The sequence below is a fragment of the Pleurodeles waltl genome, chromosome 7 (assembly GCF_031143425.1).
Source record: "Pleurodeles waltl isolate 20211129_DDA chromosome 7, aPleWal1.hap1.20221129, whole genome shotgun sequence".
In the NCBI taxonomy this organism is placed as follows: domain Eukaryota; kingdom Metazoa; phylum Chordata; class Amphibia; order Caudata; family Salamandridae; genus Pleurodeles; species Pleurodeles waltl.
In genome coordinates this window covers 198703917-198727377 of record NC_090446.1, presented here as the reverse complement: position 1 = coordinate 198727377, position 23461 = coordinate 198703917, and the positions used below count along the sequence as shown (strand labels likewise).

Here is a 23461-nt window from a genome sequence, read left to right as displayed (position 1 = left end):
GAGGAAGAGGGGGTGTGGGAGAATCTGGAGAGGGGGTCAGTGTGGTTTAAGACCCCTATCAGTGACAGGGAAGGGATTCCCCGTCGCTGATAGTGTCTACCGCCATGGTTTTCGTGGCAGGAAGGGAGCCACAGAAACCATGGCGGTAGGCGGGGTCTTTATCCCGCAGGAGGTATAGTCACAGCCGCCGGGCTGGAGATTGATATCTCCAGCCCGGTGGCCATTACCGCTGTGGCGGTCGGTGTGGTACGTTGGCGGTTTGGCTTCAGCCAAACCCCCAATGTCATAATATGGTGGACAGTACCACCAGCCTGTTGGAAGTACTTCCCACCAAATTACCACTGACTACCAGGGTCATGCCAAGGGCCATGGTCTTTTCCTCAATCCCCTTGAGCCATTGAGTGTTGGTATTTCCGAGGAGTTGACACTGGCTGAGTCGGCTGTCACTAAAGCTGTAGGTTTTCATTAAAGGGTGCCTCACTGGGCTTTACGTAGTCTCCTGTGGTCACTGCTTCACTGTTCTGCCCCCATCTCTCTGACTCTGTGCCCCGAGTAAGTGCAGCATGTGGCCTCCGCCATCCCCTGCCATCATCATTACCCATTATCTGGTGCCACTTTGTTCTTGGTTTTAAGCATGTCAGTTCTTGCTGAATTGCATCATGTAAGAAAACCCATTACAAGCTGGCCGTTGTGCAGGAGCCTGCATTCACATATGTGCTCCACTGCCATCAGGGGAATAAAAAAAAGTAATAAAGACATAGGCCCAGATTTAAGAAGCTCTAGCACCACATTAGCGTCATGTTTTGATGCTAAAATTGTGTTAGGCTTTACAAATCGCAGCACCATATTTACAAAGTAACTTTGCAACCCTTGCGCCACATTATGCCTGCAAAAGCCATAATGTATGCAAGGGTTTTTTTCTTCCATTACGGGGGCTGAAAAAATGGTGCAGTGAAATCTAAAAGATTTATTTGCGACATTTTTACTGGCATTTTTTAACGCCTGCTCAGAGCAGGCCCTGTAAGGGGCATATTTAAGAAAAGTGGTGCTGCATCCAATGCTGCAACACTTTTCTAGTGCCCCCCTACCACCACAATGTGTTCGTCATATTTAATATACGGTGCACCATGGCGCAGGGTAGGGACAAAAGCACCAAATTTTTTCATGCTATTGATGTACTTTGAAGGAATAGGACCAAAAATGTTGGCGCTAGTCCTGCACAGTATACTGAGGCCCATTTTAATAAATGGTGTCCTTCCTTTTAATGCCTGCTGAGAGCAGGTGTTAACAAATACCGCTAAAAATGGCAGAAATAAATCTTTTAGATTTCATTGCCCCATTTTGTCCCCCCCAAAAGGGGATCGCCCCCCTTCCGTACATTATGACTGGCGCTGCACTGTTAGAAATGGGATCTTTGGTTGGCAGTCAGGTTACCCCCTGTCTAAGCAAGGACCCTCACTCTAGTCAGGGCAAAGGAGAAACACAACTGGTTAACCCCCATTCACCCGCTTGGAAGCTAGGCACAAGCAGGCAGGCTTAACTCAGAAGCAATGTGTAAAGTATTTGTACCAACACACACAGTAAAACAGTGAAAACACTACAAAATGGTCACCACACCAGTTTAGAAAAATCAGCAATATTCATCTAAAAATCAAATGACCAAAATACAGAAATCCAACATACAAGAGTCAAAAATATGAATTTTTAACCCTGACAGTAAATGCCTCCGACCGCTGTGCTGATGGCCGCTAAGATACCGTGACCGAGGCGGTATACCGCTACCCGTATTGTGACCCACACAGAGAAATCCGCCACTACACAGACACCCACATAAGTCCGCCAGCCTAAAGGTCAGTGATAAATTGGCGGTACCAAAACCAACACTGTTACGCCAACTAAAATATGCCCACAGCATCTGGACCCATGAATCACCCCAGCGGTCTTTCAACCACGGTAAACCATTGGCGGTACACACCGCCATGCTCAAAATACACACACACTAACAAAACTACACCACATTGGACAATTCAAACTACACACACCTGACACACATACACACACCACACCCACAACATTATAAAACACACACCCACATTACCCACAATCCCTTACAATGAAAAAACATTATTGCCAACTGAGAGAGAGACAAGCCAGGAGCACTCACTCAATCTGAGCCACATAACACCATCACCCATACACCATCCACGCACCTCACACCACACACCCCACACATCACCCCACACACCCTCACTCACACTACACACACAACACCCATGGCACCACAAAGGCACCTCAGGTTTTCAGAGGAGGAGCTAAGGGTCATGGTGGAGGAAATCATCCGGGTAGAGCCACAGCTATACGGCTCACAGGTGCAGCAGACATCCATTGCTAGGAAGATGGATCTATGGCGGAAAGTCGTGGACTGGGTCAAAGCCGTGGGACAGCACCCCAGAACAAGGGATGACATCAGGAAGAGGTGAAACGACCTACGGGGGAAGATGCGTTCCGCGGAAGCAAGACACCAGGTAGCTGTACAGAAGACTGGCAGTGGACCCCACCTCCTCCCCCACAACTAACAACATGGGAGGAGCAAGTCTTGGCGATCATGCATCCTGAGGGCCTCGCAGGAGTAGCAGGAGGACTGGACTCTGGTAAGTCAAATCTTTACTACTCTATCCCCTCAACCTACCTGCATGCCATCACTAACTCCCACCCCTACCCTCACCCCATCACTCCACCACCTCACATATACTCCACCATCACAACCCACACATCCCAATACCAAGCCCTGCATGCAACAACAATGCATGGACACCCATCACAGACCTGTATGGACACCCATCACCACAGCATGCATACTAGTGACCATCACTTAACCAACCGAATCACAACTCACACAAGCCAAAGCTGCCTTACCAATAACAACCATAGAGGGAAACATACCCATGCACAAGATGGCTCAAGCAGATACAATAACACTACATTTCATCCCCACAGGACCCCCACTCAATGTCACCGGAGAGGAGGTGCCACCAACATCCAGCCCCCCCCAGAAGAGGCCCACAGTGATGACAGCAGCTCTGCATGCCTGGATCAGGATGACCAACCTGGCCCAAAAGGGACCTCTGGACAGTCAGTTACCCTGCCACAGTCCCACACCACCACAGAGCCTCACCCCTCAGGAAATACAAGCACAGCACCCACCCAGTGGGCCCATACCTCTGTCCTCAGGACATGTCAATCAGCAGTGTGTCCACCACTACAGGGACCCCAGGCAACCCCACAAACCCAAGACAATCTGAGTCCTGGGGTCAGTGGCAGTGGGTACACGGTTCAGGGGACAGAGGCACAGGACAACAGGGAAGCTGGGAAGACTGCTGTGTGACAGGGGGAGGACAGGCCCAGGGAACCCACTCTCCACGAGGCACTTCCAGGGATCCTGGGAGCATACTAACATTCCCAGGAGACCTTGGGCCAGATACTGTACAAGTTGCAGGAGATCCAGCGGATGCAGGAGGGACAGTACCTGGGGATCAGGGAACACCTCAAACACATACACACCATTCTGGTCACCATTGCAGGGGTGCTGGCTGACATGGCCAACACCATGAGGGAGGCAGTGGCACACCAACGGGCCCCTGACACTAGCCACACCGAAGAACAGCCTACCATCTCTGCCGGCGCTAGTGGACAGGAGGCCCCACCACAGGACCAACAGGCCACCAGCACCCCACCCCCTGCAGAAGGACAACCACCCTGAAAACGGTCCCTGCAATCCAGGCAGAAGCCAGAGAACATTGCCAAGACCCCCACCAGGAAATAAGACTCTCCTGATTGTCACCCTTCTGTCCCACTCTGTTGCCCTGTCCACCTTGAACTGCTATTGCTCCCCGTCCTATGCCCCATTGGACAATGCACCAGTGATACCAATAGACGGGACTCTACCCTGGACTTTCCACCATCATCAACCCAGCCCATTGCAATACCCCCTCCACTTATTTGCACATAAATAAACACCCTTAGAACTAATACAAGTATGGAGTCTGTCAATTGATTGAAATATGTATTTCTTTAACAAGCTGTAAACATTGCAATTCAGCTGTACAGTCATGTATACATAGATATGACCTGTAGTGGGCAGCAGGGAACACACCAGGAGCCAGAGAGGGGCACAGAGATCTGAAAATAGAGATGCCAAAGGGTACAGTAAGTGGCCATACAATATGGAAAATCAGGCTGGCATGTACAATGTCCAACACAAAACTGCAATGGAAAGTGAAGTTGCAGTGTCTTACCTGTGTCACTAGAAGTACTGTTGTATGAGTGATCTTCTGTTGTCCACATCTTCTTTATCTGCCTCCTCTTCCTCACTGATGATCTGGCACACCTTCTTGGGTGAGTAGTGCATGGATCCACCTGTCGGATTGAGGCACCGGAACTTGGCCTTCAGGAGGCCAAAGGTTCTTTCAGTTATCCTCCTTGTTCACCCATGTGCCTCACTGTAACATTCCTCTGCCCTTTTCCTGGCATTCGTCACTGGGGTCAGTAGCCATGAGAGGTTGGGGTAACCAGAGTTACCTGCAAATATTCGAGGGATATCTGTTAGACATACACTCACCCTTAGGGACAACCCCACACCCATATACGTACATCAACTGGGTGGGGACCATGGGCTCACCTATTAGCCACAACCGGTGCGTCTAGAGTTGAGACATCACATATGGAATTATGCTATTCCTCAAGATGAAGGCATCATGCACAGAGCCAGGATACTTGGCATTCACATGGAAAATTTACTGGTCCGCCAAACACACCATCTGCACATTCAGAGAGTGATAGCTTTTTCTATTCCTGAACACTTGTTCATTCCTCCGGGGGGGAGGAACAAATGCTACATGTGTACCATCAATGGCACCAATGATGTTGGGGATATGTGCCAGGGCATAGAAGTCAGCTTTCACTGTGGCCAAATCCTCCAACTGGGGGAATACGATGTTGCTGCGCGTGTGTTTCAGCAGGGCTGACAACACTCTGGTCAACACGTTTGAGAACATAGGCTGTGACTTCCCTGATGCAATGGCCACTGTCGCTTGGAATTAACCACTTGCCAGGAAATGTAGAACTGACAGGACCCGCAAAAGAGGGGGGATACCTTTGGGCTGGCGGATAGCTGAAATCAAGTCCGGCTCCAATTGGGCATGCATTTCTTGGATCGTGGCCAAGTCTGTAGGTTAGGATAATGTGTCTGTCCTCCATTGTCGCCAGGTCCACCAGGGGTCTGTACACGGGAGGAGGTCTCCATCTCATATTCATCCTCAGCGGTTGAAGTCTAGGGAGTAAAACAGTGAGCAGAGGGTCATATTCACACATCTATTGAAATAATTATGCATCTCTTCCTTTACAGAAACAGTATGTGAATTTGAGAGTCAGTTGATGTGCCAATGTCTGCTGTGACGCAGTTAAGTGCCATGGCCTGTGCCCCCTGAAATGGTGGCTGCCTGACCTCTGAGGATAGACAAGTGGAAATTAGGTAATTCCACTGGTGTTGTGTGCCATAGCGGTCAGCGGTCGATGACCAATACACAACGTCGCATTGGTTAACATTAGGCCCTATGGGTTCCAGGAGCCAATGGCGATGTACGCCGGCGGTGACAGTACACCATTTTCTATCTATTCACTCACTTGCTACCTGACCTTCAACAGGAGAGGACCTACACTGCAAGTGCTGCTGTGACCTCTGTCTGTAAGAGACAATGGCTCAAGGGTCTAGGGAAGAGGCCCCTGCCTTCACTTCGGAGGAGCTGGTGGATGGTGTCCTACCCCTGTACACTTTACTCTATGGTCCTCCAGACAAACAGGTGAGTACACTGTGAGCATGATGTGTGGGCCATGAATGTATGGAGTTCTGTGTGTCGTCCTCATTGGGGGGGGGCTGAGGGGTCCTGGGCAGAGTGCTGCATGTATGGTGGTCAATGTATGTGCGTAAGGGGACGGGAGGGATATGGTGGGCTATGAGTATGACAGTCCGGACAGAATGACTAATCCTTTTTCTGCTGTCTTTTCCCACAGGTCAGCGCCCATAAAAAAAAAGGTATTTGGCGTGTCATCGCCAAGGAGGTGCGGACCATGGGGGTCTTTGACAGGCGGAGAACCCACTGCCGCAAATGGTGGGAGGACCTGCGCCACTGGGCAAGGAAGACGGCAGAGGCCCAACTGGGGCTGGCCTCCCAACGAGGAAGGGGTGCCCATCATACCCTGACCCCCCTGATGTTCCACATCCTGGCGGTGGCCTATCCGGAGTTTGATGGGTGCTTGAAGGCATCACAGCAGCCACAAGGGGGTGAGTACAGATTCTGAATCATGACTTTGCGCGCGTTAAGGTTTCACCTGGGTGGGGTATGTGGGTTGTGGGTGCCCCTAGGCCAGGGCGAACATGGCAGGGTAGGTCCCTTGTTGGGCAGGTTCTGAAGCACTCCACCCCAATAGTGTTAGTGGGCATCTACTACTGGGCAGGGTCATGTTTGTTTCAGGTGTGCAGCTGATGGCATTATGCTATGTAACCCATGGGCTGGTGACTATCTTTGTAACTGGTAGTGCATGGTCTAGTGCATAGGGCTGCTCCCTGTGTGTTGTGTACGCCAATGGTAGTGTTGTTGCTGGCATTGACCGAGTGTATCCTCTGTCTCTCCCCCCAGTTTTGTTTTGTCACCCTGTTCTTGTGTGCTTTAGCATCATCTGGTGGAGGAGCAGAGGCAACAGCGACTGAGGGAGCTGCATCCCACATGGTCCTGGAAGCTGTATCCATTGACGTTGAGGGCACCAGTGGGATGGAGGGAGAGGGGAGCACCACGCCGGAGACGAGAAGGGACACTATGGACAGCGACTCCTCCTCCAATGGAAGCTCCCTGGCGGTGGCGGACACCTCTGTGCCCACCCCAACAACAGGTACAGCTGCCACCCCGTACTAGCACCACCCTCACAGCAGCCCCTCAGCGTGTTTCCGGTGCCTGCTCACCCAGGAGGGTGGGCATCTCCTTTGCCCCAGGAACCTCAGGCCCTGCCCAAGTCAGCCCTGCTGCCCTCACTGAGGAGGCTATTGACCTCCTGAGATACCTCACTGTTGGGCAGTCAACCATACTGAATGCCATCCAGGGTGTTGAAAGGTATTTGCAACAAACAAATGCATACCTGGAGGGCATTCACTCTGGCGTGGCAACCCAACAGAGAGAATGTTAGGCTCTCGCCTCCACACTGATGGCAGCCATTGTCCCTGTCTCCAGCCTCCCCCCTCCAACTTTCTCTACCCAGTCCAAATCCCCTCAACCCCAGCCTATCCCAAGCACACCTTCAGACCAGCATTCACCCAAATCAACACACAGAAGTGGCTCAGGCACACACAAGCACCACACTTCATCTCACAGGCACTCACACAAGCACCATCCCCATGCAGACACACCAACATCCACTGCCTCCACTATGTCCCCCTCCTCCTCCTCGTTCACCCCCCTCCCAGTAGTGTCTCCACTCACACCTGCATGCTCTACATCCTCATCTACTAGCTCCATCACCAGCGCGCCTATCACCACATGCCCCTCACTGGCTGTCACCACCCCCACATCCATGCACACATCCCCTGTGTCCTCTCCCACTGTTTCTGTGACCCCTCCTCCCAAAGTACACAAACGCAAGCACACACCCACCCAACAGCCATCCACCCGACAACAGCATCCTGCACCCAAACACAGCAGAATGACACCTCCTACAACCACACCCTCTTCCTCCACTCCCAAACCTTCCCCCTCTTCCCACCCCAATGCCCCTAAGAAACATTTCCTAGCCAACATTGACCTCTTCCCTACCCCCACACCCCCAGTTCTTCACCTCGGGCCAGGGTGGCCAGAACCCAGCCCAGCACCTCAGCCACCAAGTCCATGTCTGCTGTGGTTTCTGCAGCTGTCAGAGGCTCTAAGGGGGCACCCATCAACCCAGCCAGTGTGCCATCAACCCCTGCCAAGGCCAAGAAGGTTCCGCCACCTTGCAAGGTCAAGAAGGGGACAGCATCCAGCAAGGAGAAGGAGCCACAACCACCCAGCAAGGCCACGTCAAAGACTCTAGCTGGCAGACCCAAAGAGGCACCACCATCTGCCAAGGGCAGGAAGGGGCACAGAACACCAGCCAAGGCACATCAGCCATCCAAGCCTGCAGGTGAAGGCCTGGTGGCTTCCAGCACAACCGCCAGCACCGCCGCAAGCACTGTCGCAAGCACCGCCACCTGCACCACTACCTACACCGCCGCAAGCACCACTACTGTCAGCAGCAGCAGCCCCAATGGGCAGCCGTCCGAGTCTGCAGGGGAAGGGCTGGAGCCTCCCCCCACCACTGGCAGCACCAGCACCTGCACTGCGGCCAGCACCGCTACCTGCACCGCTGCAAGCAACGCCGCAAGCACCGCCACCTGTACGGCTGAAAGTAGCACCACTGCTAGCAGCAGCAGCCCCAGTGGGCAGCCGTCCGAGGCTGCAGGGGAAGGGCTGGAGCCTTCCCCCACCACTGGCAGCACCCCCACCGGCACTACCACCACTGTGCAGCCATAACCGCTGGCAGATGGACTGTAGTCCTGCCTCCAGGGAGTATCATGCATCCTGTCCACTGCAAATCTTGTGGCTCTGACACCCAGGTGAGGGACTGTGACCTGGCACTCCCCAAGTGCTGTAACACTGGGCACAAAACCCCCTCCAGAACCAGTGGAAGAAGGAATTTACTCACCCTATCCTTGGCATGATGAAGCACACTGGGCACAAGGCCCACTCCACAACCAGTGGAAGAAGGCATCCACTCACCCTGTCCTTGGCAGGATGAAGCACACTGGGCACAAGGCCCCCTCCAGAACCAGTGAAAGAAGGTATCCACTCAACCTATCCTTGGCAGGATGAAGCACACTGGGCACAAGGCCCACTCCACAACCAGTGAAAGAAGGCATCCACTCGCCCTATCCTTGGCAGGATGAAGCACACTGGGCACAAGACCCCCTCCAAAATCAGTGGAGAAGCCACCCACTTGAGAGACTGTGGCCTTTCACTCCCCAGGACCAAGCAGTGGGCAAACCACCCACTAGTGAGACTGTAGCCTTGCACTCCCCATGACCAAGCAGTGGACAAACCACCCACTAGAGAGACTGTGGCCTTGCACTCCCCAGGACCAAGCAGTGGACAAACCACCCACTTGAGAGACGGTGGCTTTGCACTCCCCAGGACCAAGCAGTGGGCAAACCCCCCACTTGAGAGACTGTGGCCTTGCACTCCCCAGGACCAAGCAGTGGGCATGAAGCCCCTCCAGGAGCAGTGGAGTAGTACCATCTTCCGGCTGAGTTGCCCCCACTTCCCCGTCTCCCAGAGGTGCCTGTGTGTTTTTCGACCTGATGCCCCTGCAGTGTTCTCTCCGTTTTGAAGCAGGAGTCAAGTGTCGGCTTGGCCTATGTGTGATGGCCCAGTGGGCAAAGACTATGTTTGTGTGGACATTGTCCCTCATTTTGTATATATTGTATATATTGTACATACTGTTCATTTATTTATGTACCTATTTCTAAGTATTGATAATATTACACTCATTTGACTCCATTCCTTTTGTCCTTGCGTTATTCCTGAGGGATACGGGTTGTATATGTAATGTTGTTGCATGTGTTTGTGTGTATGGTGTTGGGGGTCAGGGTGGGTGTGGGGGTGGGGGTGTTGCGTGTTGCATATGTGTGTCACTCTCTTTTTCCACCCCCCTCTCTTGTGTGCTAGGTGCAGTACTCACCGTGGTCGTCGTCGCCGTTGATCTTACACAAAGTACTTGGCTTGGGTCAAAAATAAAGCCTCACGGGCGAATGTGCATCAGAAAAGTCAGTGATGCATCAATTCCTTACTTGCAAGTGAGTCCATGTGTCATTTCTTCTCCGGTCAGGTTAGCGATGCGTCTTTTTTCTCCCTCACAAGATAGCGATGCGTTAATTTCTGGACCGGGCACCTTTGATCCGCACAGGTTCACAATGACTGATGCCCAGGGACGATGCGTGAGAAATACAGTTGCATAGTGTTAGAAAACCATGCTGCTTGGGGTTTACGTCATTATCAACAGCCTCAAGGGGGTGTTGCACAAAGCCGCATTGCATCGATCTCCCAGCCGCAATGAATGGTGGAGCATTGATTTTAGCCGCAAAGCTGGTGGTATGCTGTTTTTCAGCGATGTTACAGGTGGTGCATTGAAAATTTCCCCGCACGGCATTCTGAGCGTGGACTTCAGTTCTTGGTCTGCCAACCTCACCTTTCAAAGGCCCAGAGACTCGATAGGGCACCACTTGGCTTGGCAGGAGTCTCAGCAGAGAGTCCAGGTGCTGGCAGAGGAAGACCATATTGGGCCTGAGACTTCAAAACAGGGGGCAAACTCAGTTCAAGCCCTTGGAGATTCTTCTCAAGCAGGAATGTACAACAAAGTTCAGTCTTTGTCCCTTTCTACAGGGAGAAGCAGCAACTGCAGGATAGCCCAACAAAGCACAGCCACAGGAAGGGGCAGCACTTCTCCTCAGCTTTTCAGCTTTTCTCCTTGGCAGAGGTTCCTCTTGAATCCAAAAGTGATCTTCAAGAAATCTAAAGTCTGGGGCTTTGGGTCCACTACTTATACCCCTTTAAGCCTTTGAAGTAGGCAAACTTCAAAGGAAAGTCTCTGTTGTTGACAAGATCCTGCCTTGCCCAGGCCAGGCCTCAGACACATGCCAGGGGGTTGGAGACTGATTTGTGAGAGGGCAGGCACAGCCCAGTCACGTGTAAGTGACCACTCCTCCCTCCACTCTAGCCCAGATGGCTTGTCAGGATATGCAAGCTACACCCCAGCTCCCTCTGCCTCACTGTCTAGAGGGGATTCACAAAACAGCCCAACTGTCAGACTGGCCCAGACAGGGAATCCACAAACAGGCAGAATCACAGAATGGTTAAAGCAAGAAAACTTTCTAAAAGTGGCATTTTCAAACTAACAATTTAAAAAACAACGTTACCAAAAGATGCATTTTGAAAGTGTGAGCTCAGAGACACCAAACCCTACATTTCTATCTGCTCTCAAAGGGAATCTACACATTATTATATTTAAAGGCAGTCCCCATGTTAACCTATAAGAAAGAGAGGCCTTGCAACAGTGAAAAACGAATTTGGCAGTATTTCACTGTTATCACATGAAAAACACAACAGTACATGTCCCACCTTTAACATACAGTGCATCCTGCCTATGGGGCTACCACCCTATAAAAAGGGAATGTTTAGGCACTTGCCAGGTCGAATTGGCAGTTTAAAACTGCACACATAGACACTTCAGTGGCAGGTCTGTGCCATGTTGACAGGGCTGCTATTGTGGGTGGCACAAACAGTGCTGCAGGCCCACTACTAGCACTTGATTTACAGGCATTAGGCAACTCTACTGCACTTCACTAGGGACTTACTAGTAAATAAAATATGCCATGAAAAAGCCAATTACACATACAGTTCACTCAGGAGCACTTGCACTTTAGCACTGGTCAACAGTGGTAAAGTGGCCAGAGTACTAAAAACAGCAAAAACAGAGTCCAGCACATAGTCAAAACATGGGAAGCAGAGGCAAAAAAGACAGGGGAGACCACGCCAAGGATTCCAGGTTTAACAGTGATGCAAAGGGTTACAAAGTGGCGTAATACATTGAGCTACTGTACAAACATGGAGCAGCGATTTTTGAAGTCTAACACAACATTAGCGTCAAGAAAATGATGATGATGTGGCGCTAGACCTTCTTAAATCTGAGCCTAAGTTCTCAATGGTTGCATTTAACAGTAGAAAGGCTAGTGTTTCTAAGAAAGAGAGAGAAGAATCCGAAATGAAGACATGCATTAAAAGTCCTGAGCACTTTTCGTATTCCATAAATCCTATGTAAGCTTTCACTTTTTTCTGTAATCCTTGTTGGTCAATAACTATAAATACTGCTGTTATTATCATTCCTATGTATATTTTAGCACACTATGACAAATGTAGCAATGAACTTACTCATGATTGACACACAACAGGCCTATGTCAAAATATTTTAGACCACATTGCAGAGGTATTATTTTTTTTATTAAGCAGTTTTATATAGCGCACATGCAACCCAAATATTTTCATCAATGACTGTAACCTGGCAGCCATGTGGGAGACTACTTTCATGGGAGCTATGTAAATTTTAGTATACCTCACTAGTAGATAGTTCATCTAACCAATGTAGACCAAAGTAGTGCCTGGACCACATTTGAAATCATGGTCTTGGATGAATTGTTTGATAACTTTCAGCTGTCTTAGCTGGAGTCTGGCACCACCTACAATAATGTTGCTGTGCATTTAGAGACTGAGGAGTCAATAATCATTGGTTTACTGCTAAGAGGCAATGTTTGTTTCAGAACTTTTTGGTTTTGGTCAGGGGTGCTGCAGTAAGTTGTTATGAAGAAAAATTCAATTTTTGGATAGTTTGAGCATCAAATGATGCATTGTAATCCAAGTTTGTATCTCATTTTCCCATCATCTCTATTTCTTCTGTGAGATGAATTACAAAGAGTTGCAGTTCATCCTCACAAAAGTGATAGTTGATGTTTGATTGTTTAACAATGTTATTGAGTTCCCTATATGTGTTGAATAATTATGGTGAGAATTTTTATACTTGATGAACAACTTGCTAAAGGATGGTTGACTTGGATTTTATAGGAAGGATGAGAACTTCCCATCTTGATGCTGAAGGCGAATATCATGGTTCACAGTACTGAAGGCTACAGAGAAGTCCAGGAGCATGAGGAGGGACAGAAAATGATAAAAAATCCTCATTTAGCAGTAACATGGCAGGCACTTGGTAATGTTATTCCTACACTTTGTAGTGGTTCAAACCCTAATATATTATTTATCACTCTCAGTACTCTCACCTTTCCTAGTTCTGCGATCTCCTGAGTGTGAAACATCTAATATTCTTGTGTAGTGTTAGCAGAAAATGTAAAGCAGCCAAGGTAGAGTTTGTGACACTTTAACTTCTAAGTTCCAACTTAAACATTTAAATAATATATTTCATGAATATATCAGTTTATTTTTTAATACTAAGCAACTTTCATAATGGTGATACTTCATATAAATGGTTTAAATTTAGTCCATTTTTCAGGAAAAGGATTTTTGGCTACTAGTGAAAAACGTACTGGAAAAAACCTCCATCACTAGTCAAAACACTTATCTTCTCCTCAGTTTCTATTGATGATGTCTTACCTATGCTTGCACGGCTAACAGAGAATCTGTACAGGATCTTGCACAAGCTGGTTTCTAGGAATGTGCTTTGTTCTTTATGACGGATACGTTTGAGTAACCATGAAGCATCTCTAAAATAGTGCCACGGACACTAAAAAAACGTTATTGTCACATCTTTACCAAAACACGACTCTGCATGAACCTAGTAGGTATCTATCACATGGTTACCAGTAACCAACTAGCTTTTGGAAAAGGTGGTCATGTAATAACTTCAGAATTTGTCACTTCTTTACTAAAATCGGCGTCTCCATGAACCTAAGAGTTAGGGTCTAATCACAAAGTTATCAGAAACTAGGGAGGTTCTCGAAAAAAGGTGGCCACATGCTGACTTCAGAGTGTCCTAGGTTGGTATTGAAAGTTTGACCTTAATCAATCTGCATTCATGAATTATAATTGCATCAAAACTGTACTACTGGACATTCCTAAAATCCCCTTCAAGTGTCAGATGATGGCAATCTCCCAATGTTTATCCTGAAACGAGCATTGCCATTGCGTCACCAATTAAACACTGAGTGCACAGTAATCACTTTTATCTGCATTTGGGTGGCTCAGTAGACTAATACATCCATCTGGGGATCTGTGTATGACTTTGTGGTAACAGGATTGAATTACAACAGGTGCACTTAGCCTTTTGTCTTTGTGAGGGTGATAAAATGAGTACCTGCAAGAGGAGTAAAAATAAACATCTTATTTATGCAACAAGATAGCCTTCAGAGTGAACATTTCTTTGTGTGCAGTAAAAACGTCAAAGCAACGTCTTAAATAAATTGCAAATAAATAAATATGTTGAGGAAAAAGGAAAATTCAAAAAGGTTGTGTCTGTCTATGTATTGTATGACATTTTAATGATGTAGTCAGTAGATGTTTTGCAGTAGGGGCAATATGAGAGTTCATTGATGGTTTTTCAGCTGCTATGGAAACAGCGCAGTAAAAAGGAAAAGTGCCTTTCCCCTGGAAAACGTTAACTGCACTAATAGCAGCAAAATGGAGGCATCCTCCTATTTATGAAGATGATTTTGGGGTGAGAGGCAAAAGAGGAGCACAGATGTTGACCACCATTGAAAAGGAAAGGAGTTGGGGTTCATGGTCTGTGGACAGAGGGTCTACAGAAGTGGTAAAAGAAGATAGCTGGGGGAAGAGGTAGTGGGTATACCCAAGGAGAGAGACACAACAGCAGCTTCTATGGAGAAGCAGAAGTGGCAGTGGTTTGCAGGAGCCCGCCACAAAACAGGTACATAAAATAACATATGTATGTAATAAAAATGACTTTTTAAATTCTCAATTTGCGGGATGATTATAGGTAATAATGAAGGACACAACATTATTTTTTTTTATTTATTTTATTTAGAGATTTATCTAGCATGAATACATGCCCAGTGGGGTATGAGAGTGCGGTATAAGGCATTGATTGCACTACTGTAATGTTTATAAAAGTTAATACATGTACCTATGTACACATACTCGTTTGTTGATTACAATAGTCTTTGGTGTGCTTTAGTATTGTCCTGGAGATATTTTCGGTATTCCAGTATATTGCCCAGGTCTTCCGGTGGTCAGTGTAATAGGCAATTGTTTCCTCATTCCCATGATGTTTTATTCTTTGTTCCTTAAGTTGGTCTTTAGGCAGGGTTCATTTAATGGAAAACATGGTTGTTTTACTTGGGATGAATGTCTGATCCTTCCTTGTGTGTTTTGGTCAGGCAAGTTTTGCCTATTTGCTCAGCAGTTGTGCTTTCCTGGATCCCACTTTGATACCTGGGTTGTGATTTGTTCTTGCGGGGAATGATTCCATCATCATTATTGCTTTCTTCTTGATGGTAGCTGTAGATGTATTGGTGCAAGTTTCTCTGAAGAAGCTTTGGGTGTAGGTCTTTCTTTCTTTATTTTACATCTTCCTCGACAATTTCAACTCCAATTTGATGTAGTCAATCACTTTAAAGCCAGATTAATTGCATACATTTGTTACATTTACCAATACATGTTATTTACCTTTCAGTTTTATTAAGTGCCAGTACTAGCAGATTACAAACTGTTCATCAGAGAACCTTTGATGAGTCATAACTGGCTACTGTTAAATGGTGCTGAAACAGAGATTCTTTGGTGTCCTTCATTGCCTAGCAAATAAAGATACTATTTGTGACTCCGCCCCCAACACATATTTCAACCAGGAATTGATTTCAGTGCACCAGGGTAAATACTTGAGACTTTTGTTAGTGAATGTCTAACTTTGGACCTCCTAGAAGAATCAACAGCAAACAACAACCTTGTTTAACTCTTGACTTGATTAAATGAGTAATTGAAAGTGTAACAGAGAACTTTAGGGTGTTTGTTAAAAGGTTATTGTAGGAGAGTGGAGTATTATGCAGTGATGCTGGTTAAACCTTACTATGTAATACTCTCAGAGTGCCCCAAAGATGGCCCCTCAGATCCACAATAATAAGCCCTTGGCTCAGTCCTCGTAATGTGGCAAATAGAAGTCAGGCTTTACTAGAGGAACATATTTTAAGTATCAGAGAGTACCAACATGGATGATAAGATGATAAGTAATTGACATGACTCAAAGGAAGTCAGTCACCAATTTATGAAAAAAGACAAGATCTTTATATAAACTTAGACAACAAAACAAAGCACATAAATTAAGCATAACCCACGTAATGGATTTTAAAGCATAAATAAAATCAGTGCATTTACAAGCTGTCAAATCTCACCATGTCAAAGGGAGAAGTTACTAGTGACATTTGGTCACTTGCGGGGTGCGTTCAGAGAAACCCACTGATAGTTAAGGTTGTGGGTGTCCCAAAACAAAGCTGCGAATGTCAGACTAATTTTACCTAGCATGTGGGACCCAGGTGCAGAAGTGTCCTGGCTGTCCTTTGTGCTGAATTTGGGAGCTCCGGGTCCTGAAACATGGCACTTGTGGCACTTGGAGACTTGTTAGTGCAGTTTATGGGGGGTAAGCTTGTGTGGGCCCCTGGACTAGGATTTACCAGGCAGAACAACTCCACCTAGTCTTGGCGTCTCGGTGTAGAGGTGTGTTTGGCTATCCTTAGTGCTGAACGGGAGTTGGAGTTGCTAGTTTTACAACTGAGATGGGCAGGTTAGGAAACAGATGCAAAACTCAACAACGGAGCCACAGGGGACTTCGGGTGAAGGTGTTGCAGTCTGCCATCGAGTAGCAGCATTGAGTGAAGGTGGTGATGACTGGCCACCAACATGCTTTGGCAGTGGTAAGCTAGATGAGAAAGTATCTTCCCTTCCCGAGGTCCAGTGGAAAACAGTAGCCAGCTGTAACTTGGCAGGGAGCAGGAATACACTACCTACAATGTACTGAACCACTGGTCATTGGGCTGTCCCTTGGAAGGCCCAATAGCCAATGCTTTTTTGGAACTGGTAAGTACTTTTTACCTGTGATGAGCAGGGGACTAGTACAACTAGATCAAGGGAGTCTGTCCTTGTCTTTGGCTCACAAAGTGTTCCCTGTTGCTGGATGAAGTAGCCTTTGGTACAGAACAAGCCGTAGTCGAGCAGTTGCCACAGGGTCAAGTTATAACACCTTTGGTTAGTATAGGTCACAATTGTCATCAATGCATGGCTTCTCTTGGCCCCTTGTCGCAAGTTGTTGTAGACCTAGGGTTCTGGTGCCAGGGGAGCCCCTAAAATCATAGATTTAGGGGTGTGACCATGTGGATGCAAGTAGCCAATGGACAAAGGGTTGCCATTCAAACACAGGCCAACACTGGGCATAACACTTTACCCCACATACCTCATCTCAGAACACTCTTGGACCTGTGTGGATCAGAAGGAAAACCCTGATGTCTAAAGAACCTAAACAAAGGCTGGACCTGCTTGCTTTGAACCCAGGAACAAAGAGGTGACATCAAGGGTGAGTTGGATGACCTGTTTGAGCTAGAGGAACACAACAAGCTTCCAGAGCTCTATCTCCCTGAAACTCAAATGCTAACCAGTTAAAACCCTAACTGCTCTTGATCCTGCTGCTGGCTGCTGCTGCAGTGAAGTCTAACCCTCAAGTGGTGCACCTCAGGTCCTGGGCCCTTGAATACTGCAAAAGCTGGGAATTAGAAGCTGTTTGCCAACCTTTCCTCTAAAAAAGTGAAAGGAGACAGAGGTGGCAGTTAAGCAAAAGCTGTTGACCTCAAATCACTCGTCAGATTCAACTTGCTGGTTTGCCTGCTGCAGTATATCTGACTTTCCAGTTGGAATGTACATGTCTTCATCGAGACTAGTGCCAAGCAGCAACCTATTGACATTAGGACCAAAATTTCGGGACTTCATCCACGGTGAGCTTTGCTACCTTTATCAACTACATCACTTGGACTCCACTATGCAACAACCCACCATCGTTGAGCCCTGCTTCGGACAGAACTGCAGCTTGCCCTGCAGGCGATTTGCTGACAACCACTTTGCATTCAGAAATGTTTCTAAGTGAGAAACTTTCCAACAGGACAAACCTGGTCCCTGTATCTGTATAAGACCCGGCCTCCATTGCATTCAACCAGAACAACCTTTTACATTGACCTGGTATAGCCTCACGAGGTAACCATGATTGGTGTTTGTGCTTTTAGTGCTATTTTTAATTCAAACTTTAAAAATTCATATCTCTGGTTCTACTTATTGGATTTTCCTTCTTTTGGTGCATTGTTTTCATCAAAAGTTACTCTATTATTTTAAATTGGTTTGGGAGTTTTCTTGTGCTATTGTTTGAATAATTCATAAATACTTTACACTTTGCCCCTAAGTGAATCCTGACTGTTTTTGTATCACAACATCAGAGAGTTAAGCATAGGTTTATTTATGACTTTTGTGGTTCACCCTGACAAAGAGCATGAATATTGTTTTAGGTGCGCTCTAAACACCTCAACTAAAACTCTAATTTCTTAATTTCATACAATTAGAATGAGTAAATGCACATAATAATGTAATAACCGAAACATAACCTTTTTGTATCCACAATGATAAAAACACACCTATAGTGAGTTCTAGTGCCAATGCTGGTGTTTCAACCACTGGGTTCAATTACATTTTCAGTCGGCCAGCTTTCCTTCTTACTTGCTCTCTCTTTATTTATCTCCCTGTCTCCTTGTCTCTCTCTCTCCCTCTCACATGCTCTCTCACTCACTCTCTCCCATCTCCATCTCTTTGTATCTCCCTCTCCCCATCTGTTACTAATGCATTGTGTCCTTCTGTAATGATCAAGGTAATCAGCCCTATTTAAATTACTAACAGACACAATGAAAAAGGACAATATGTATAAACTTAAACTCCTCTCCCTAGCATCATCATGCTGCACTTTCATCCATAATTTATCTTGTTATGCAGAAGCAAGACTGCCCTAATGAAGCACATTGATTTAAATGCCCTGTTGACCGCCAGCTATGGTGAAATACTTTTATGAGTAATGTATTAGCACTCAAATAAACATTTTGGTTTAATTATGTCAAGACCAGACAGATGCAATTGCCATTATTCCTATTTTTATGTGTTATGTACTAAACTCTACATGGAGAGTATATTGCTAAGACAATATTTCTGAAGGTGCTCACTTTGTAGAAGGGAAATGATCTGTAGCATTAAATATAGGTATATCAGCCTTCCTGAACCCCAAGATTAGACATTTATTAGCTTTGTGCAATATGCCTCAATCAGAACCTTGATACCCTTATTAAGAGGAAGGTTATAATTACTTCATGATGCAGTAAATGCTACAAAGGACCCCTTGTTGTGCTGACATGAGCATTAAATGTTGCACATCGCATCAAGCAGGTTTTTCATGACAATCATTTAAACAACCTTTTATACCATACTTTCATTATGGATTCATTTTGAGGAAAATAAATTGTCCATCACACAATGTAAGCGTATTTGAAGAATTATGGGAACATTCCCATAAAAAGGTGAAATCATTAATATAAGTTAAGTGTGAAGTTGGTGAATTTTGTTTCAGTTAACTTTATAAATGTTTTTTTTTAAACTTGACATATAGCAGAAGGTTGGCAATGAATATAAAAAATGCTGCTGGAAATCCTAAAAGAAAAAAAGAATTTGTGCATGAAGTAGCTCTCTTAAAACAGCATTCTTGGGGAAATTTTAAGCTATGGGTGGAGCTGTGCAAAGTAAAGAAACTTTACAATATCTGAAAGAGCAAAATGTGGTAATTGTGCACAACTTTGTCTATGCGATTTCTATTCTGTACAAAAGTTATAATTTCTTTTATATCCTTCATATTAGGCTAGAGGTAGAAAGAACTCATCTAAAATACATTACTTTGGTAAGAATGGTCCAAGAGCTGTCACTATTTCCCATCATTCGAAACAAATGAGGCCCATCTCTTGGGAAAGGTGTTGCATCTGAGAGATCACACCATTCTCAAGGAGGACTTATTCAGGAGAAGTGGTATATTCTTCAATCAAGGTTTGAGGGAAATTAATTGATATGCTTGTTAATTTAAGATATGGGACCAGAAAGATAGACGAACCTAGGTTTCCATTACATTTAGAGATAGTCTACATCCTATGAGTAGGTCAACACACAGGGGCAATCATTTATGTACCTGTTGTAGCAGTGGTACTGATTTTGCTTCTGCAGCTTACACCAGTGTCCAAATAAACCTAGAGGAATATTATTTTTCTGGTAAAAACAAGGTCAATAAGATTTTTTTTGGGGGAGGTTGTATTAAAACTTGATTATCAGTCACCGTCATTGATGTTGACTGAATTCGAGAAACTCTGGTCGTAAAGCATGTTGAATTTATTAAAATATTAAACTGTTAGAAATAAAAATGAATGAATGTTAAGTTAGGAACTGATATGAATGTAATTAAAAGACTTATTTTTTAAACAACTGAAACTGTATTGCCTTTTCTTATTTCTCATAGGTCACTAAAATGTTGGCAGTGGTGGTAATCCTGTTTGCTCTACTTTGGATGCCTTACCGAACTTTGGTGGTGGTAAATTCTTTCATGGACCCGCCCTACTTAAATGTATGGTTCCTTTTATTCTGCAGATTGTGTGTCTATCTTAATAGCGCAATTAATCCTATTATTTACAACCTGATGTCTCAGAAGTTTAGAGCTGCTTTCAAGAAGCTATGTAAGTGTGAACAGAAGAAAACAGACAAGGCAGCCAAGTACAATGTCCCAGTGTACTACAGTGTTATGAAAGACAGCTCTCATGACAGCCCTGACCATGATCTGACTGAACAGGAAGACCTCAATGGATTCCCCGGGACAACAAAAAAAGTCAACTTTACAGACAAATGTATCAACACTAGAACAACATATAGCGTAGCATAGAAAAGCAAATCTGAAGTGAAATATTTTAATTATGTTAACAAAAATGTGGGAAACTGATATTCCAGGCTAGGCTGGTCTGGTAGTTTGTTAAAGAGTGTTGTAAATACTGTACAGAGTTGTAGCATAATGAAAATGTACAAAGTTGTGACATCGCTAATGCTCTCTAAAATGACACACATTCAGGATGATGTTTTCAAACCTTTTTAGTTTTTTTTTATGCTGTATGAAGTGATATACCACTTTGGATATGTTGTTGTCCTCCTTCTTCATGCTGTGTTGCTGCAGCTGTGATCCCCTGTTTTTTTTGCTGTACCTTCATTATCCGGGATGTCTTATTGTTAGGAACCCTGGTACTCTCTGTGATATGGAATCAACCATAGAAATATTTTATAAAATAAATATTTCTTTTTTGTCCATGTAGAGCCCAGAATAGTATTTTGAATAACTCCAATAAAATGTGCAAAATTTACACGTTGTAAGGTATTATACATTTATAGTTTGCAACCAATTCATGGTGCATATGATATTCTACATTTGCTGATTCTTTCCTGTTTGAACATTAAGTCACTGCACCCATGAATTGTGTAAATGTGAAGCCTATGGTGTATTTTATGTGGAACTATTTCATCATTCTCTACATCCTCAAATGAAAATTCACATCCTTCTCATTGGAACTACATTTAATTCTTTAAAAAACTCTCCAACTGAATTTAATAAAGAATACCATAAAGTTAATCAATTTGTTTTGTCTGAATATTACAATCTTGCATGTTAGCAATCCACTACAGTGATTTGGAGCAGAAAAACAGAATCCATGACAAAATGAAAATTTACAAATATGTATTTTATGTAATTGTTCACCATAATGGGTTTGATTCTTGTTTAAACCTTGAAAATATATATTTTTATTTGCAAGCAAATAATAAAAATAGAATTAAAGTAAAATCATGGTGCTGGGATTATCCTGGTTATATCTCTTGAAGAAATATTCTATTGCAACTTTGTTGTTAAAATGCCGCAGTATGCTGATATGACATGGAAACCAAACTGCTTTCTAGTGAAGAACAATATGGAGAGCTTAAACCGCTTTTAATATTCTGCATTGTGCAAATGTCAATGACATTTAGGAAAGATATTGTTTAAACAAAAAGCCCAGCTCAAGAAGATCTTCTGAGACAGATAAGCAGCTACCAAGAATCTTGTCCCCAACAGAGATGGTGTCTGGGATCAGTTTATTTTAATTGTATGCATATACACTGGAAAAGATAAAGATAGAGGGGCTTCTTGACAAGCTCCTTGCACCGCTGGTGTGCCACTTTTTATATGGGAAAATGTACGCACTGGCAGCACAAGGGGCTTGTAATTAAGCCCCAGAGTTGGAAGGATTGGGGGTTAGGTGCAAAAGCAGCTTCCATACCTAAATGTGAAATATTATCATGTATGCATTGCCATAGGTTAAGTTTCATTTAAATTGTCTAAGTGAACTAGGAGAAGTGACATTTACATGGACATGTTTTAATCTGTCATGTTTTATACAGACAGTAAACATATTATAAAGAGCCTGTGAATAAAAACACCAGTATAAAGTATAAGTATGTAGATAAATTGACCAATGTGATTGCCTTTTTAGGAAGATGAGAATCACGGGTTTCCTCAAGTGTTGCTTTCACAAGTTACAACATTTTGAGCAGTGAAAATGTAGAAAAACTGAAATCAGCGAAACATGGTCTAAATATTAATGAACGCAATGTTTGGTACCTCCTCCATGACAGTGAAGGAATTTGTAGGAAAGTCCTCCTTTTTGCCCTGGTCATCCCCAACCTTTTTGACTGAGACTGGTGGTTACTGACTCTGACTATGCACTGGGTACTGGTAATCAGTCCCAGGCCGAGTTCCCTGTGTAAAATGGAAAATGCGTATTAGGCTAATTATAATTGGCTGTAAGTACCTATAAGTACCTAGAATATGGTAGGGCATGTAGGTTTAGGGACCCCAGCATAGATAAGGCACCCATAGGTGCACTGCTGTGGTGCCAAGTGTCATTTTAAAAGTAGGCCTGCATTGCTAGCTGCTCTTAAGTTAAAGTTAACCCCAAAATCGACTTTGGAATTAAACATACTTCCAAAGTCCTAGGCTACCTTAGTTTTACATATAAGTCACCCCTAAGGTATGCCCTAAGTGTCCCCAGAGTAGGGTACAGTGTAACTATAAACGGGAACTTTATAAAATATGTTTTATAAGCCCAGGTGAGGGAAAAATAGCCACATTTGTTTTCCCCATTGTAGTAAATAGGCTCCTGAGGCTAACATGATTATACTTTATTTTAAAACAATAAAGTCTAATTTTCAATAGGAAGGAGCTAAATACAGCATGTTTAGTATCAAATTAAAAGTTATAATTAATCCAACATCTTGCCACTGTTTCGTTTAATATAACTTGTACCTAGAAAGAGTTTTAGAACTCTTGCTAAAAGTTATCAGCTTCAGCCCTGTAATGCCCTTCTCTGATTGGTCAGCCTCTGGCAGCCTGAGCCTGGCTGCCTTGATGAGGTGTGAAGTGGTCTGGGCTGTAACAAAGGAAGCATAGGGTGGTAGGATATCTACTTCAGCAGATGGGAGAACAGGATGGGGGAAGAACAGCCAAACTGGACTTCAAAGGACAGAAGGACATTTGAGACAGAAAAGGTACCATCCCCATTTCCTGCAAACCCAGACAGCCAGGTGTCCCCTGAATAGATTAAGAGAGGGTTGGAAAGGGGAAACCTAGCCACACCAGTGGATGGGATCGGCCAAATCTAAACTCTAAGATTGAATCTTTGCAATCTTGGATTTTGGAGGAA

General features: G+C 44.9%; 1 protein-coding gene across 2 annotated transcripts in view; it reads left to right on the top strand.

The window, feature by feature from the left end:
• LOC138303966 (thyrotropin-releasing hormone receptor-like) overlaps nucleotides 1–21539 on the top strand; it is a 562233-nt gene extending 540694 nt beyond the window's left edge. Inside the window, exon 2 of one of the 2 annotated variants that reach the window (XR_011205472.1) lies at nucleotides 20206–20310. Coding sequence is in view for 1 of the 2 variants with exons in the window: in XM_069243570.1 (XP_069099671.1) it covers nucleotides 20206–20622 (417 nt within the window). In the remaining variant the exon portion in view is untranslated. Of the gene's footprint in view, nucleotides 1–20205 lie in introns of both variants that reach the window. The other variant, XM_069243570.1, reaches the window with a different exon arrangement.
• Nucleotides 21540–23461: the final 1922 nt, after the last annotated feature.